Source organism: Zophobas morio, unplaced genomic scaffold (assembly GCF_036711695.1).
Source record: "Zophobas morio isolate AGI-343-1 ecotype UQ-CSIRO unplaced genomic scaffold, CSIRO_AGI_Zmor_V1 ptg000030l, whole genome shotgun sequence".
Lineage (NCBI taxonomy): Eukaryota > Metazoa > Arthropoda > Insecta > Coleoptera > Tenebrionidae > Zophobas > Zophobas morio.
Genome location: NW_026972135.1, coordinates 11,431,049 through 11,449,357, shown reverse-complemented (window position 1 = coordinate 11,449,357; position 18,309 = coordinate 11,431,049). Strand labels below are relative to the sequence as shown.

Sequence of the window (18,309 nt, the reverse complement as noted above, 5' to 3'; positions counted from 1 at the left end):
AAAAATTGAAAAACCAAAAAACTGAAAAACAAAGAAAATAAAAAACTGCAACGAAAAATTGAAAAATCGAGAAACTGAAAAACCCAGAATTTGAAGAATCGAAAAATCGCAAATCGAAAAAGTGAAAAATCCGAAAACTGAGAAAATTCACACTGAAAAAAGAAAAATTAGCAAATCGGAACACCGAACATCCGAAAAATTTGAAGAAACGAAAAATTAAAGAATCGAAAAATTGAAAAATTAAAAATTCAAGACTCCAGAAATTATAAATCGAAAGATTGACAGTGGAAAAAAAAAATTGAAAAATCGCAAAGCGAAAATTTGAAGTAACGAAAAATTGAAAAAATGAATATTGAAAAAACAAAAAATAATAAAATCTAAACATTGAAAAAATAAAGAAAATGAAACACCACAACGAAAAATTTAAAAATTCCACATTGAAAAAAATTAAGAAAATGAAAAACCGAAACGAAGAATTATAACCGAAAAACTGAAAAATCTAGAAGTTGAAAATCGAAAAAATGTAAATTGAAAAACTGTAAAATTCAAAAACTGAAAAAATTCACACTGAAAAAAAGGAAAATTAGAAAGTCGGCACACTGAAAAATGGAAAAATTGAAGAAAGTAAAAAACAAACCAAAAATTGCACATTGAAAATATTAAGAAATTAAAAATTAAAGAATGAAAAAATTGAAAAAATTAATAATGAAACAATAAAAAATAATTAAATCGAAACATTGAAAAAATAAAGAAAATAAAAAACCGAAATGAAAAATTGAAAAAAATGCAGAAAATAAAAAATGGAAACGAAAAATTGAAAAATCCAAAATTTGAAAAATCGAAAAACAGAAAATTCACACTGAAAAAAAGAAAAATTAGAAAATCGGATCACCGAAAAACTGTAAAATTGAAGAAAATAAAAAACAGAAACCAAAAATTACAAACCGAAAAATTGAAAAATTACAATTTCAAGACTCCAGAAATTATAAATCGAAAAATCGATAATACAAAAAAATTTCAATTGAAAATTGAAAAAATTAATAATAAAAAAATATATATAAAATCGAAACATTGAAAAAATAAAGAATATAAAAAACCAAAACGAAAAATTGAAAAATGAAAAATGAGAAAATCAGGATATTGAAAGTTAAACCAAAAAGCTGAAAAAAATAAAGAAAATAAAAAACGGAAACGAAAAATTGAAAATTCGAGAAACTGAAAAATCCAGAATTTGAAGAATCGAAAAATCGCAAATCGAAAAACGGAAAAATCCAAAAACTGAGAAAATTCACACTGAAAAAAATAATTAGAAAATCGGAACACCAAAAATCCGAAAAATTGTAAAATTGAAGAAAATAAAAAACAAACCAAAAATTACAAATCGAAAATTTGAAGAAACGAAAAATTAAAGAATTTGAACATTGAAAAAATAAAGCAAGTAAAAAAACCAAAAGGAAAAATTGAGAAATTTCACATTGAAAAAGATAAATTAGAAAATCAGAACATCGAAAAACCGGAAAATTGAAAAAAAATAAGAAAATAAAAAACCGAAACGAATTGTAAACCGAAAAATGGAAAAATTTAAAAGTTAAAAAATCGAAAAAACGCAAATAGAAAAACTGAAAAATTCGAAAACTGAAAAAATTCACACTGAAAAACGGAAAAATTGAAGAAAGTAAAAAACTGAAACCAAAATTTGCACATCGAAAATATGAAGAAATAAAAAATTAAAGAATGAAAAAATTAAAAATTGAAGATACAAAAAAGGTATCGCAAATGGAAAATTTCAAGTTACGAAAAATTGAAAAAGTTAATAATGAAAAAACAAAATATAATAGAATCCAAACATTGATAAAAATAAAGAAAATAAAAAACGGAAACGAAAATTGAAAAATCGAGAAATGAAAAATCTAGAAATTGAAAAATCGAAAAACTGAGAAAATTTGCACTGAAAAAAAGAAAAATTACAAAATCAGAACACTGAAAATCCGAAAATTTGTAAAATTGAAGAAAATAAAAAACAGAAACCAAAAATTACAAGTCGAAAATTTGAAGAAACGAAAAATTAAGGAATCGAAAAATTGATAATACAAAAATTAAATTGAAAAAACAAAGAATTATAAAATCTGAACATTGAAAAAATAAAGAAAATAAAAACCTTTAAGCAAAAAATTGAAAAGTGAAAAATCAAAAAATCGAGAAACTGAAAAATCTAGAGGCAAAAAAATCTAAAAATTAGAAAATCGGAACACTGTAAAATAAAAAAATTGTAAAATTGAAGAAAATAAAAGACTGAAACCAAAAATTGCACATCGAAAATATGAAGAAATAATAAATTAAAGAATGGAAAAATTGTAGATTCGAGAAATTTTAAATCATTGCAATATCTAAAAATTGAAACATCCAAAAGTTGGAATATCGGAAAAGTGAAAATTTAAAAATGAAAATTCGAAGAGATACATAGCCTAAAATTGAAGGAAAAACTGAAAAAATTGAAAACATGAAGAAAGTAAAAAACCGAAAATAAAAATTACAAAAAAAATTAAAAATCGACGAAAACGAAAAATTGAAAAAATTTATATCGAAAAAACAAAAAATTATAAAATCTAAAAATTTAAGATTAAAAAAAAATTAGAAAATCAGGATATTGAAAAACTGAAAAATTGAAAAAATAAGGAAAACAAAAAACCCAACCAAAAATTGTAAACTGAAAAATTGCAAATCAAAAAACTGAATTACAAAATCTAAAAATTGAAACATCCAAAAGTTTGAAAATCAGAAAACCGAAAATTTAAAAATGAAAATTCGAAGAGATGCATTTCGTAAAATTGAAGAAAAATTGAAAAAAATAAGAAAATAAACCAAAACCAAAAATTACAAATCGAAAATTTGAAGAAACGAAAAATTAAAGAATCGAAAAATTGAAAATACAAAAAAAAAACGCCAAATCGAAAATTTGAAGTAACAAAAATTTGAAAAACTTAATATTGAAAGAACAAAAAATTATAAAATCGGGACATGGAAAAAATAAAGCAAATTAAAAATGGAAACGAAAAATTGAAAAATTAAAAATTCAAAAAATAAAAAATATAAAAAACCGAAACGAAAATTTGTAAATCGAAAAATGAAAAATTGAAAACCGTGAAATTGCAAAATCTAATAACTGAAACATTCTACAAAAGTTGGAAAATCGGAAAACTGAAAAATTTAAAATTAAAAAATTGCAAATCAGCAAAATAAAGAAACGAAAAATTGTAAAAATAATAAAATAAAAAACCAAAACCAAAAATTTCAAATCGAAAATTTGAAGTAATGAAAAATTAAATAACCGAAAAATTGAAAATTTAAAAATTGAGGAATCGAGAAATTTTAAATCTAAAAATTGCAAATTCGAAAAATTGAAGAAAAAAAAAACCAAAAACTGAAAAATCGCAAATCGAAAAATTTAAGTAACGAAAAACTGAAAAATCAATAAGTTAGAAAATCGAAACATTAAAAAATCGAATAATTGAAAAAATAAAGAAAATAAAAAACCGAAAAGAAAAACTGCAAATCGAAAAAGTGACAAAAATTGACAAATTCAAGTCAAAAAAGCTACAGGAGTGTTATTTACGCCTCTGATCTTTACTTTATCTGAAAACAAAAATCGCAAAAAAAAGTTATATCGAAAAAACTTTCGACCAATTTTTTTTTTTCAGTTTACGTCATTGCTATTCAAATGACAGTTCCTCTATTATATGTATAGGCAACCAAACACATGCATTTTCATTGGGAAAAATTTTCAAACCAAGTTTGCCACCAAACTTACTTCTTAAACAAAAAAGCACGCTATGAAACATTCAATGTTGCGGGGATAATAAGCTGTTAGAATGAGCAAAACAAGCAACCACAAATGAAAAAATAAGCAAACACATTTCTACTTACTTTACGATTTTCTGCAACGTAGTCGCCTCGGAAGACATCGAAAACAGCACCCTATAATTCGAATTGACATCGACCCCTTCGTCGTTAACGTTGTCGTTCTCATCCGTGTGCTCGGTTTTCATCTTCTTCGCCTTCTTCGGCATGAGAACCGGCGACGCGCTTCTCTTCACCCGCTCGTAAGACTCCTGCGAAATGTTGATAGGCATCTTCCAGGCATCTAAACAACGCGAACAACGATTTTCATACAGAACGATGCTTATTTTCGAACTTACGCATCAGATTCGGCACCAGCTTCGGATCGAAACTAAAATTAGGCGGCGTCGGAAACTGCTGATACATGATGTGCTCCATTTGGTTTAAGGCCGCGAAATTCCCCAACATTATGTCGGTCAACCACTGCACATTGACCACGGGGATCCCCCATTTTTTCGCATGGGAGTACTTAGAGCCATCTCCTTTCGCTGCTATTAATATCGTATTGTGTTTGGAAAAGTATGAAGTGAACTAGAATTAACACAGAAAGGAATGAAGATCGTTCATTGGGTGTGTACACATAGTAAAGGAAATTTAGTACGGAATTATAGAAAACTTAATCTTGAATTTTAATTTTAATTATAATTATTATTAACACCCATTAATTAGCCTAGAGTATCCTGAGACTTTGTGAATATAATAACTCTAAAAAAGCACGTTACAAGTGAGATAAAATGGTATTATCATACGACCATGAAGTTTGTTCGGAACGAGGCGGTGTAAATCGAGTTTGATAATAAAGCATTAGTACACGTGTAAAAAACAAAATTTTAACTATGACTTTAAAGATTGTTTAATACCGATTTATGTAAATCAAGGAGGTTTTCGTTTGTTTTTAAAAATATGAAGAGCGATGATCTAATTTATGCCATATACTTGAGTGTGGGCACTGGTGTTGTAAACTACCTCATTACCCAGATCAAATGCGTGGGAAAAGTAAAATTTATTATACTCTCTCGTAAATAAAATATTTTAACAGTACTGTATAATTTTAACTTCATAAATCAAGTCGATGAAGAAAACTATATGTAATTTTTGCCAGATAAAAATAGCAGGAATAAAAATTTAAAAACAGGTTTGCTTTATTTGGAAGAATGTAGAATCCAGAGTGAATATAATTAATACATAGGAAGTTATGCTTGTATATACGAAAATAAAAGGATTGGACAGTTCGTGACTTTTTTTTAAGAATAGGAATTACCAACTCAAAACAACTGCAATAGTTTCATTCAACGTAAAATGGTAAAAAAATTGGTATACGAAAGTATTCAAATCTTCAATTTTTATTTTTTTTTGTTACTCATGTTTTTCAATTTTACAACTTTCGAATTTTTCAATTTTTAGATTTTACAATTTTTCGATTTAAATTTCCAGTTTTAAAATTTTATATTATTTTAAAACTTTTGGGTTTTGCAATTTTTCAATTCATGTTTTCATTCTTGATTTATAAATTTTTCGATTTAAAATTTCTCGAGTCGACAATTTTTAAATTCTTTAGTTTTTTATTTTTTCAAATTTTCGATCTGCAATTTTTCGCTTCGATTTTTTATTTACTTTATTTTTCCAGTTTTTCCATTTTTCAATGTTTGGATTTTTATTTTTTTTTATTTTTTCAATTTCAATTTTTTCAATTTTTCGTGTCTTCAATTTTACGATTTGCAGTTTTTCAATTTTTCATTTTTTTGTTTCTTCAATTCTACGACATGCACCTCTTTGAGTTTTCAGTTTTTATTTTTTTTTTAATTTCTAGATTTTTCAATTTTTCGTTTCTTCAATTTATGGATTTGCAATTTCTTGCTTAGACTTTTTATTTTCCTCATTTTTTCAATTTTTCAATGTTCTGCTTTTCTATTTTTTTTTTCAATGTGAAAATTTTCAATTTTTGGATTTTTCAATTTTTCGGTTTTCAGTTGAACTTATAGATTTTTTAATGTTTTGTTTTTCAGTTTAGATTTTTCGTTTTCTGGATTTTCAATTTTTCGTTTCTTCAACTTTTGATTTGCAATATTTCTAGTTTTCATTTTAAATATTTGTCGAATATTAATTAGATTAGATGTAATTTTTTAAATTTTTCACTTTTTCAATCTTACGATTTTAGAATTTTTACAATTTTATTTTTTCAATTTCTCTATGTTTAATTTTTGAATTTTTCGATGTTAAGAGTTTTTCGACTTTACAATTTTGACGACTCTTTTTTCGATTTTTCAGTTTTTGGGTTTTCCAATTTTTCAATTAATTTTTTCATTCTTGATTTTTAGCTTTTCACTATCTCTGTTTTCCGTTTCCCAGTTCTTCGACTTGCAATTTTTTGAAACAACGGAATATTAAAAACGAAAGAAATCGGAAAATCAGGCAATTGAGAAATCCAAAAATTGCAAAATTGAAAAAATTAAAAATTGGAAAATTGGGGAATTGAATTATCAAAGAGTGAAAATTTGAAGAATTGAATAAACGAGACATTGAGAGGAAAACGTAAAATTGTGATATAGAATCAAGAAAATAAAATTTGAAATTTTTCAATTTGAGTTTCTTGAGTTTTTAATTTTTCAATTGTGGTTCTTTATTTTCTTTATTATTTCAATTATTCGATTTTTCAATTTTTTGTTTTTTTCAATTTTTCTTTTTTCTTCAATTTTTAGATTTAGCAATGTTTCGAATTAAAATTTCTCGAGTTGTCAATTTTTAAATTCTTTAGTTTTTTATTTCTTCAAATTTTCGATCTGCAATTTTTCGCTTCGATTTTTTGTTTACTTTCTTTTTACAGTTTTTCCATTTTTCAATGTTTCGATTTTAATTGTTTTTGTTTTTTCAATTTCAATTTTTCGTTTCTTCAATTTTACAATTTGCAGTTTTTCAATTTTTCATTTTTTTGTTTCTTCAATTCTACTATATACACCTCTTTGAGTTTTCAGTTTTACGAGTTTTCAATTTTTAATTTTTTTAAATTTCTAGATTTTTCAATTTTTCGTTTCTTCAATTTATCGATTTGCAATTTCTTGCTTGGACTTTTTATTTTCATGTTTTCAATTTTTCAATGTTCTGGTTTTCTAATTTTTTTTTAATGTGAAAATTTTCAATTTTTGGATTTTTAAATTTTTGGGTTTTCAGTTGAACTTATGGATTTTTTAATGTTTTGTTTTTCAGTTTAGATTTTTCGTTTTCTGGATTTTTCAATTTTTCGTTTCTTCAACTTTTGATTTGCAATATTTCTAGTTTTCATTTTAAATATTTATCGAATATTAATTAGATTAGATGTAATTTTTAAAATTTTTCACTTTTCAATCTTACGATTTTAGAATTTTTCCAATTTTATTTTTTCAATTTCTCTATGTTTAATTTTTGAATTTTTCGATGTTAAGAGTTTTTCGACTTTACAATTTTGACGATCCTTTTTTCGATTTTTCAATTTTTGGGTTTTCCAATTTTTCAATTCATTTTTTCATTCTTGATTTTTAGTTTTTCACTATCTCGGTTTTCCGTTTCCCAGTTCTTCGATTTGCAATTTTTTGAAACAACGGAATATTAAAAACTAAAGAAATCGGAAAATCAGACAATTGAGAAATCCAAAAATTGCAAAATTGAAAAAATTAAAAATTGGAAAATTGGGGAATTGAATTATCAAAGAGTGAAAATTTGAAGAATTGAATAAACGAGACATTGAGAAGAAAACGTAAAATTGTGATATAGAATCAAAAAAATAAAATTTGAAATTTTTCAATTTGAGTTTCTTGACTTTTTAATTTTTAATTTTTCAATTTTGGTCCTTTATTTTCTTGATTATTTCAATTATCCGATTTTTTCATTTTTTGTTTTTTCAATTTTTGTTTCTTCAATTTTTAGATTTAGCAATTTTTCGATTTAAAATTTCTCGAGTCGTCAATTTTTAAATTCTTTAGTTTTTTATTTCTTCAAATTTTCGAGCTGCAATTTTTAGTCTCGATTATTTGTTATCTTTATTTTTACAGTTTTTCGATTTTTCAATGTTCCGATTTTAATTTTTTTTTGTTTTTTCAATTTTAATTTTTTCAATTTTTCGTGTCTTCAATTTTACGATTTGCAGTTTTTCAATTTTTCATTTTTTTTGTTTCTTCAATTCTACGACATGCACCTCTTTGAGTTTTCAGTTTTACGAGTTTTCAATTTTTCATTTTTTTAAATTTCTAGATTTTTCAATTTTTCGTTTCTTCAAATAATGGATTTGCAATTTCTTGCTTGGACTTTTTATTTTCCTCATTTTTTCAATTTTTCAATGCTCTGGTTTTCTATTTATTTTTTCAATGTAAAATTTTTCAATTTTTGGATTTTTCAATTTTTCGGTTTTCAGTTGAACTTATAGAGTTTTTAATGTTTTGTTTTTCAATTTAGATTTTTCGTTTTCTGGATTTTTCAATTTTTCGTTTCTTCAACTTCTGATTTGCAATATTTCTAGTTTTCATTTTAAATACATATTTATCGAATATTAATTAGATTAGATGTATTTTTAAAATTTTTCACTTTTTCGACCTTACGATTTTAGAATTTTTCCAATTTTATTTTTTCAATTTTTCTATGTTTAATTTTTGAATTTTTCGATGTTAAGAGTTTTTCGACTTTACAATCTTGACGATTCTTTTTTCGATTTTTCAGTTTTTGGGTTTTCCAATTTTTCAATTCATTTTTTCATTCTTGATTTTTAGTTTTTCACTATCTCGGTTTTCCGTTTCCCAGTTCTTCGATTTGCAATTTTTTGAAACAACGGAGTATTAAAAACTAAAGAAATCGGAAAAACAGATAATTGAGAAATCCAAAAATTGCAAAATTGAAAAAATTAAAAATTGGAAAATTGAGGAATTGAATTATCAAAGAGTGAAAATTTGAAGAATTGAATAAACGAGACATTGAGAAAAAAACGTAAAATTGTGATATAAAATCAAGAAAATAAAATTTGAAATTTTTCAATTTGAGTGTCTTGAGTTTTGAATTTTTAATTTTTCAATTTTGGTTCTTTATTTTCTTTATTATTTCAATTATTCGATTTTTCAATTTTTTGTTTTTTTCAATTTTTCTTGTTTCTTCAATTTTTAGATTTCGCAATTTTTCGTTTTAAAATTTCTCGAGACTTCAATTTTTAAATTCTTTAGTTTTTTATTTCTTCAAATTTTCGAGCTGCAATTTTTCGCTTCGATTTTTTGTTTACTTTATTTTTACAGTTTTTCCATTTTTCAATGTTTCGATTTTAAATTTTTTTTGTTTTTTCAATTTCAATTTTTCGTTTCTTCAATTTTACGATTTGCAGTTTTTCAATTTTTCATTTTTTTGTTTCTTCAATTCTACGACATGCACCTCTTTGAGTTTTCAGTTTTACGAGTTTTCAATTTTTAATTTTTTTAAATTTCTAGATTTTTCAATTTTTCATTTCTTCAATTTATGGATTTGCAATTTCTTGCTTGGACTTTTTATTTTTCTCATTTTTTCAATTTTTCAATGTTATGGTTTTCAATTTTTTTTCAATGTGAAAATTTTCAATTTCTGGATTTTCCAATTTTTCGGTTTTCAGTTGAACTTACAGATTTTTTAATGTTTTGTTTTTCAGTTTAGATTTTTCGTTTTCTGGATTTTTCAATTTTTCGTTTCTTCAACTTTTGATTTGCAATATTTCTAGTTTTCATTTTAAATATTTATCGAATATTAATTAGATTGGATGCAATTTTTAAAATTTTTCACTTTTTCAATCTTACAATTTTAGAATTTTTCCAATTTTTCAATTCATTTTTTCATTCTTGATTTTTAGTTTTTCACTATCTCGGTTTTCTCTTCCCCAGTTCTTCGATTTGCAATTTTTTGAAACAACGGAATATTAAAAACTAAAGAAATCGGAAAATCAGACAATTGAGAAATCCAAAAATTGCAAAATTGAAAATATTAAAAATTGGAAAATTGGGGAATTGAATTATCAAGGAGTGAAAATTTGAAGAATTGAATAAACGAGACATTGAGAAAAAACGTAAAATTGTGATAAAGAATCAAGAAAAAAAAAATTGAAATTTTTCCGTTTGAGTTTCTTGAGTTTTTAATTTTTAATTTTTCAATTTTTCTTGTTTCTTCCATTTTTAGATTTCGTAATTTTTCGATTTAAAATTTCTGGAGACTTCAATTTTTAAATTCTTTAGTTTTTTGTTTCTTCAAATTTTCGAGCTGCAATTTTTTCGTTTTATTTATTTTTACAGTTTTTCGATTTTTCAATGTTCCGATTTTAATTTTTTTTTTGTTTTTTCAATTTCAATTTTTTCAATTTTTCGTGTCTTCAATTTTACGATTTGCAGTTTTTCAATTTTTCATTTTTTTGTTTCTTCAATTCTACGACATGCACCTCTTTGAGTTTTCAGTTTTACAAGTTTTCAATTTTTAGTTTTTTAAATTTCTAAATTTTTCAATTTTTCGTTTCTTCAATTTATGGATTTGCAATTTCTTGCTTGGACTTTTTATTTTCCTCATTTTTTCAATTTTTCAATGTTCTGGTTTTCAATTTTTTTTTCAATGTGAAAATTTTCAATTTTTGGATTTTTCAATTTTTGGGTTTTCAGTTGAACTTATAGATTTTTTAATGTTTTGTTTTCCAGTTTAGATTTTTCGTTTTCTGGATTTTTCAATTTTTCGTTTCTTCAACTTATGATTTGCGATATTTCTAGTTTTATTTTAAATATTTATCGAATATTAATTAGATTAGATGTAATTTTTAAATTTTTTCACTTTTTCAATCTTACGATTTTAGAATTTTTCCAATTTTATTTTTTCAATTTCTCTATGTTTAATTTTTGAATTTTTCGATGTTAAGAGTTTTTCGACTTTACAATTTTGACGATTCTTTTTTCGATTTTTCAGTTTTTGGGTTTTCCAATTTTTCAATTCATTTTTTCATTCTTGATTTTTAGTTTTTCACTATCTCGGTTTTCCGTTTCCCAGTTCTTCGATTTGCAATTTTTTGAAACAACGGAATATAAAAATCTAAAGAAATCGGAAAATCAGATGATTGAGAAATCCAAAAATTGCAAAATTGAAAAAATGAAAAATTGGAAAATTGGGGAATTGAATTATCAAAGAGTGAAAATTTGAAGAATTGAATAAACGAGACATTGAGAAAAAAACGTAAAATTGTGATATAGAATCAAGAAGATAAAATTTTCAATTTGAGTTTGAGTTTTTCATTTTTAATTTTTCAATTTTGGTTCCTTATTTTCTTTATTATTTCAATTATTCGATTTTTTGTTTACTTTAATTTTACGGTTTTTCGATTTTTCAATGTTCCGATTTAAATTTTTTTTTGTTTTTTCAATTTCAAGTTTTTCAATTTTTCGTTTCTTAAATTTATGGATTTCCAATTTCTTGCTTGGACTTTTTCCTCTTTTTTTCAATTTTTCGGTTTTTCAATGTTCTGGTTTCCTATTTTTTTTTTCAATGTGAAAATTTTCAATTTTTGGATTTTTCAATTTTTCGGTTTTCAGTTGAACTTTTAGATTTTTTAATGTTTTGCTTTTCAGTTTAGATTTTTCTTTTTCTGGATTTTTCAATTTTATTTTTTCAATTTCTCTATATTTAATTTTTGAATTTTTCGATGTTAGAATATTTCGACTTTACAATTTTGACGATTCTTTTTTCGATTTTTCAATTTTTGGGTTTTCCAAATTTTTATTTCATTAATTTTTTACGATTTGTAAGTTTCTCGATTTTTAATGTTTCAATGTTTCAATTTTTCTTGCAGTTTTCCGAATTTCCACTTTTTCGATTTTATCATTTTTCCTTTTTTCATTTTCTCGATTAGCCTTTTTTTAAGAGTTTTCAGTTTTTCAATGTTTCAACATTTCTGGAAAAATTGCAAATAAAATCAAAAATTAACAAAACAAAGAAGTACAAAAAGAAAACTTTGAAAAATCGACAGATAAAAATTGAGAAACTTAAAAATCGAGCTATTGCAAAATCGAAATCTTGAAAAATAAAGCAATTGGAAAATCGGATAAATGAAAAATCCAAAAATTGCAAAGATGAACAATTTAAAAATTGAAAAATCAGGGAATTTAAAAACCATAGATTGAAAATTTAAAGAATGGGGTGAATGAAAAATTATAAAATCGAAAGAAATATTGAAAAAATAAAGGAAAGGAAAAAATTGAACAACCGAAAGACTCAAAATTGGGCAACTTAAAAATCGAAAAAGCAAAATATTGTAAAATCGAAATATTGGAAAATAAAGAAATCGGAAAATCGGATAATTGATAAATCCAAAAATTGCAAAATAGAAAATTTGAAAAATCTAGAAACTTAAAAAAAGTTGAATAAATTATAAAGTGTAAAGAAACATTGAAATAATAAAGGAAATATTTTGCAGATTTTCGATAGGATTTATTCAGCAAAATTTTGAGATGACGTTATTAATTTTTTGTTTGGGTGGAGAGACACGATTAAATTTTGCTTAACGACAACCTTAAAATATTTACAAAATTTTAGAGCAATCGGTTTTGCAGTTTCAAAGTTATATTGCAAAATATTGTTCGTCAATTTTGAATTTTTTACAAAAATTCTGTATGTCTAAGGTCAAAATTCGACACGGATTCACACACCACAAGTGCAGGAGTATCTTATTCTATAAAATTAAAAAAAATTCTTTATTATACATTTTGGAGATGACGTCATCCCATTGGTCGTGGGGATGATTACCCAAGTTTAGTTAGTATTTAACGATCTACATGATATTTGTAATATATATACAAATATGACAACAATCGGTCCAGTAGACAAACAGACAGACAGGCAGACAGGCTGACAGACAAACGGAAAAGGGAGACCTATTTCTTGGTACTCTAGGGGTCATGAAAGGTCGAGAAAACGTAAAAGTAAAGAGTCGGCCGACGGACTAAACAACGGATAACTAAAATTGTTGCCAACAGTGATTGGTTAACGGCCTTGGTTGTAAATTTTAATAACCGTGGCTGTTATGACTGACTTATCAGTCAATCAAAGAGCTCTGTTATTACAAAATAATGGATACGTATTTATTATGAAAATAAATTTATGACAAGCTTTCTCCTTCTACAAAGGACAGTGACCTAAGCAGAACTGGTAAATCTATTAAACCTATTATGTGCAAATATCGACTATAAATAAACTCCGCAAATAAGCACTGTCAACGTAATATTCCACGAGATTCTAAATTCAATTTTTAAGCGAGTCCGTCGGCCGACCCTGTAGTTTTACGTTTTCTCGGCCTTTCATGGCCCCTAGAGTACGAAGAAATAAGCCTCCCATTTGCGTCTGTCTGTCTGTCTGTCTACCGTCCCGATTTTTATTAGACAGATCACCTTCGAAAGTATAACATAGTCCTACACATCTACTTAGTTTATGGTTCTTGAGTTTCTCCAAAAAATTGATGACGTCAGCTCAAAATTTTGCCGTATAAATCCCATCTAAATTGTACAAAATATGATGAGTCTGTACTTGTAACTTATCATTCCATTCATATTTTTTGGATCTGCATATACAGGGCGACTCAAAAAAAATTAATGACTGAGTTAATTTATTATTGATCAAATTAAGAACGAGCCACCCCATTTTCTGGAAAATGTGAGAATCCGCTCGTTTTTACAACAATAAAATAACGATAAGGTAAGAATTATACTAATAACATTCAGAATATTTTGTTCAATTGAGGCTTATGAATAATTTTAGTCATCTGTTTTGAGGCGATAAACTCATTCAAATCAAACAAATGTCTACGTGACATTCTTCCGATGTATAAATAATATTTTTAATACTACGCATATTGCTCAGATATCTCGTTGTTTATAAATAACTCACAGTTAATCTATTAAAATGGAAGAAAAGGATTCCAGTTATCAATTCTATCGAGAGCAACCCTTAAGCCAACAAGACGCTCCAACGCTATGTTTAATGAAATGTGTGTTGAAGAAAATGTGATCAAATTTGATGGAGATCTACCGTAGACAAATATTCAATGTTTAAAGATTATGTAAAAAAAATCTAAAAAATTACTAAATTGTTATTGTATAAGTTTGCGGAAAGATGATTCTTCAAATAAATAATTTCTGGGTATATAATAATGTAATAATATAATGAAAGGAAGTACGATTAGTATTGTCACAATCAGAATAAAAAGCCTGCCGAGTTCGTTCAGATCTAAAATCAGTAACCTCGAAAAAATTAAAATGTTGGGTTTTCTATTTGTATTTTCTCTTTTGACAATCAAGGTATTTACAAATTGTTGACAAAACCCTTCGTTTTTAATTATTTTTATTTTTTCAAGGTTTGTTCAGGGGACGATATACAAGATAAATGTGTGGAAACTTGTGGGACAACGATGGAAACTATACATAATTATGATCCCGTAGACGATACTCCTACAGATGAAGTACTGTGTTATCAGAAGTGTCTATATACAGCACTTGGTTATTTGGAAGAAGATGGAACAGTATCGACTGAGTTTATATTAAAATCTCTAAAAAAAGCACGTGTACCACAGGACAAATTCGACCCAATGGCAGAATGTTTCAAGACTCTTACAAAAATTGTTGAAGACAAAGATGTGGAGTTGATATCAAAGTGCTTCAGGGCTTACGCAAACTGAGTGTTGTGTTTAAACAAGTGAATATTCCGTTACTGTAAAAAAATGTATTGTTTGTTTAGGTGGAGTAGCTTGACTGAATGTCGACACAAAAATTTTGTTAATAAAAATATTTTTATTATTTGATTTATATTCATTTCTCCAAATTTTCAATCTTTGATTTTTCAACTAATCGATTTTCCAAATTTTAAATTATTCAATTTTGCAAGTTTTGGATATCTTAATTATCCGATTTTCCGATTTGTTTAATTTTAAATATTTCGATATCACAATCTTTTTTTCGATTTTGCACTTCTTCAATTTTTCAGGTTCTGATTTTTATTTTTCATTTTTCCCATGTTTTAATTTCATTTCTAGATTTTATATTACAATTTTCCGTTTTTTCATTTTCTTTATTTTTTTTTTTCAATGTTTCTTTAGAGTTTATAATTTTTCGTTTATTCAATTCTCCAAATTTTCAATCTTTGATTTTTCAACTACTCGATTTTCCAAATTTTAGATATTTTAAATTATTCAATTTTGCAATTTTTGGACTTCTCAATTGTTCGATTTTCCGATTTCTTAAATTTTTAATATTTCGATATCACAATATTTTATTTTTTCGATTTTGCACATTTTCAATTTTTAAGTTTCTCAGTTTTTAATATTTCGAATTTTGAATTTTTGATTCTTCAATTTTTCAGGTTCCTGATTTTTATTTTTCATTTTTCCGATGTTTTAATTTCATTTCTCGATTTTATATCACACTTTTACGTTTTTTCATTCCCTTAATTTTTTTTCAATGTTTCTTTAGATTTTATAATTTTTCGTTTATTCAATTCTCCAAATTTTCAATCTTTGATTTTTCAACTACCCGATTTTCCAAATTTTTAACATTTTAAATTATTCAATTCTGCAATTTTTGGACTTCTCAACTGTCCGATTTTCCGATTTTTTAAATTTTTAATATTTCGATATCACAATATTTTATTTTTTCGATTTTGCACATTTTCAATTTTTGTTTCTTCAATTTTTCAGGTTCCTGATTTTTATTTTTCATTTTTCCGATGTTTTAATTTCATTTCTCGATTTTATATCACACTTTTACGTTTTTTCATTCCCTTAATTTTTTTTCAATGTTTCTTTAGATTTTATAATTTTTCGTTTATTCAATTCTCCAAATTTTCAATCTCTGATTTTTCAACTACCCGATTTTCCAAATTTTTAACATTTTAAATTATTCAATTCTGCAATTTTTGGACTTCTCAACTGTCCGATTTTTCGATTTCTTAAATTTTTAATATTTCGTATCACAATATTTTATTTTTTCGATTTTGCACATTTTCAATTTTTAAGTTTCTCAATTTTTAATATTTCGAATTTTGAATTTTTGTTTCTTCAATTTTTCAGGTTCCTGATTTTTATTTTTCATTTTTCCGATGTTTTTCATTTCTCGATTTTATATCACACTTTTTCGTTTTTTCATTTCCTTAATTTTTTTTTTCAATGTTTCTTTAGATTTTATAATTTTTCGTTTATTCAGTTCTCCAAATTTTCAATCTTTGATTTTTCAACTACCCGATTTTTCAAATTTTTAACATTCTAAATTAGTCAATTCTGCAATTTTTGAACTTCTCAATTATCCGATTTTCCGATTTCTTAAATTTTTAATATTTCGATATCACAATATTTAATTTTTCGATTTTGCACGTTTTCAATTTTTCTGATTCTTTACTTTTATTTTTATTTTTTCCGATGTTTTAATTTCATTTCTCGATTTTATATCATAATTTTTCCTTTAATAATAATTGCATTTATTAACGCCAATAAAGCTGTTACAGAGTAAAATAAAGACAAAAACTACAATAAACTACAATAAACAGAAATGTTTCTTTAGATTTTATAATTTTTCGTTTATTCAATTCACCAAATTTTCAATCTTTGATTTTTCAACCACTCGATTTTCCAAAATTTTTAACATATTAAATTATTCAATTTTGCAATTTTTGGATTTCTCAATTATCCGATTTTCCGATTTCATTAAATTTCAATATTTCGATTTTACAATATTTTATTTCTTCGATTTTGCACTTTTTCAATTTTTAATATTTTGATTTTTGAATTTTTCGTTTCTTCAATTTGGCAGGTTCCAATTTTTAGCTTTTTCAAAGTTTTCATGTTGAAAAATTGAAAATCAAAAAACTAAAAAATTGAAAATTTGCAAAATCGAACATGTGGGAAATCGAAAATGCAAACCAAAAAACTGAAGAAACGAAAAATGGAAACATTAAAAAACTAAAAACCGGGAAACATAAAAATCGAAAAAATTATTGAACTGAACAATTGCAAAGAAGAAAAAACGAATCGAATCGAAACATTGGAAAAACCCAAAAATTGTAAATTCAAAAAATTATAGAATCCAGAAGTCCAAAAAGTGTAACATTGAAAAAAGTAAAAAATTCAAAAATCGTGAAAAAGTGATAAGATTTTAATATTTATAATTGTAATTACATATTTGAAATTTACACCAGAAAAATTGAAAACCACAAATTGAAAAACCGAAAAAAAAGGGAAACTTAAAAATCTAAAACTGAAAAAACGAAAAATTAAAAAATCTATAAGTTGAAAAAACGAAAAATTCAAAACTGAAAATTTTCAGAACGAAAAACTAAAAATCCAAAAACTAAATACCTAAAAATGGAAAAATTTCACATTGAAAAAAAAAGAAAAATTATAAAATGACGAAACTAAAGTCTAAAATTGAAAAATCGAAAAATTATAGAATCGTTAAAATTGAAGTCCAAAAACTGTAACATTGAAAAAAAATTCAAAAATCGTGAAAACGTGATAAGATTTTAATAATTATAATTGTAATTACATATTTAAAATTTACACCAGAAAAATTGAAAACCAAAAATTGAATAAACGATAAAAAGAAAAATCTGTAAGTTAAAAAAACGAAAAATCCGAAAACTGAATATCTAAAAATTGAAAAATTTCACATTGAAAAGAAAGAAAAATTATAAAATAGAGAAACTAAAAAGTCTAAACCGAAAAATTGAAATAATAAAGAAAAGGAAAACCCGAAACGAAAAATTGCAAACAGCAAAATTGAAGAAATGAAAAATAGAAAAAACAAAAAACTATGAAATCGGAACATTGAAAAACCGACAAATTGTAAAAATAAAGAAAATAAAAAACTGAAACGAAAAACTGAAAAATTAAAAACTGAGAAACTTAAAAATCGAAAAAATTCAAGAATCGAAAAATGGGAATGGAGAAAAAATGAATCGAATTGAAACATTGAAAAAACCCAAAAATTGTAAAACCGAAAAATTATAGAATCGTCCAAAAACTGTAACATTGAAAAAAAATCTAAAATCGTGAAAAAAATGAAGAAATTTTAATAATAATAATAATAATAATAATTACATATTTAAAATAAACCCCAGAAAAATTACAAGCCAGAAATTGAAGAAACGAAAAAAAATCGAGAAACTGAAAAATCTAAAATTGAAAAAAACGAAAAATTAAAAAATGTATAAGTTGAAAAAACGAAAAATTGAGCACTGAAAAATTCCAAAACAAAAAACTAAAAAATCAAAAATTTCACGTTGAAAAAAATGGAGAAACTAAAAAGTTTAAACCGAAAAGTTGAAAAAATAAAGAAAAACAAAAATTGCAAACAGAAAAATTGAAAAAACAAAAAACCATGAAATCGGAGCATCCGAAAACTGCAAATCGGAAAATTGAAAAACTAA

General features: G+C 24.7%; 1 protein-coding gene across 1 annotated transcript in view; it reads right to left on the bottom strand.

Annotated features, from left to right (window-relative positions):
• LOC135138893 (PAX-interacting protein 1-like) overlaps nt 1-18,309 on the bottom strand; it is a 29,342-nt gene that overhangs the window by 2,879 nt on the left and 8,154 nt on the right. The window contains exons 5-6 of the mRNA XM_064068918.1: nt 4,197-4,428; nt 3,925-4,141 (exon numbers count right to left, since the gene is read on the bottom strand). Of these exons, the coding sequence (XP_063924988.1) occupies nt 3,925-4,141; nt 4,197-4,428 (449 nt within the window). The remainder of the gene's footprint in view (nt 1-3,924; nt 4,142-4,196; nt 4,429-18,309) is intronic.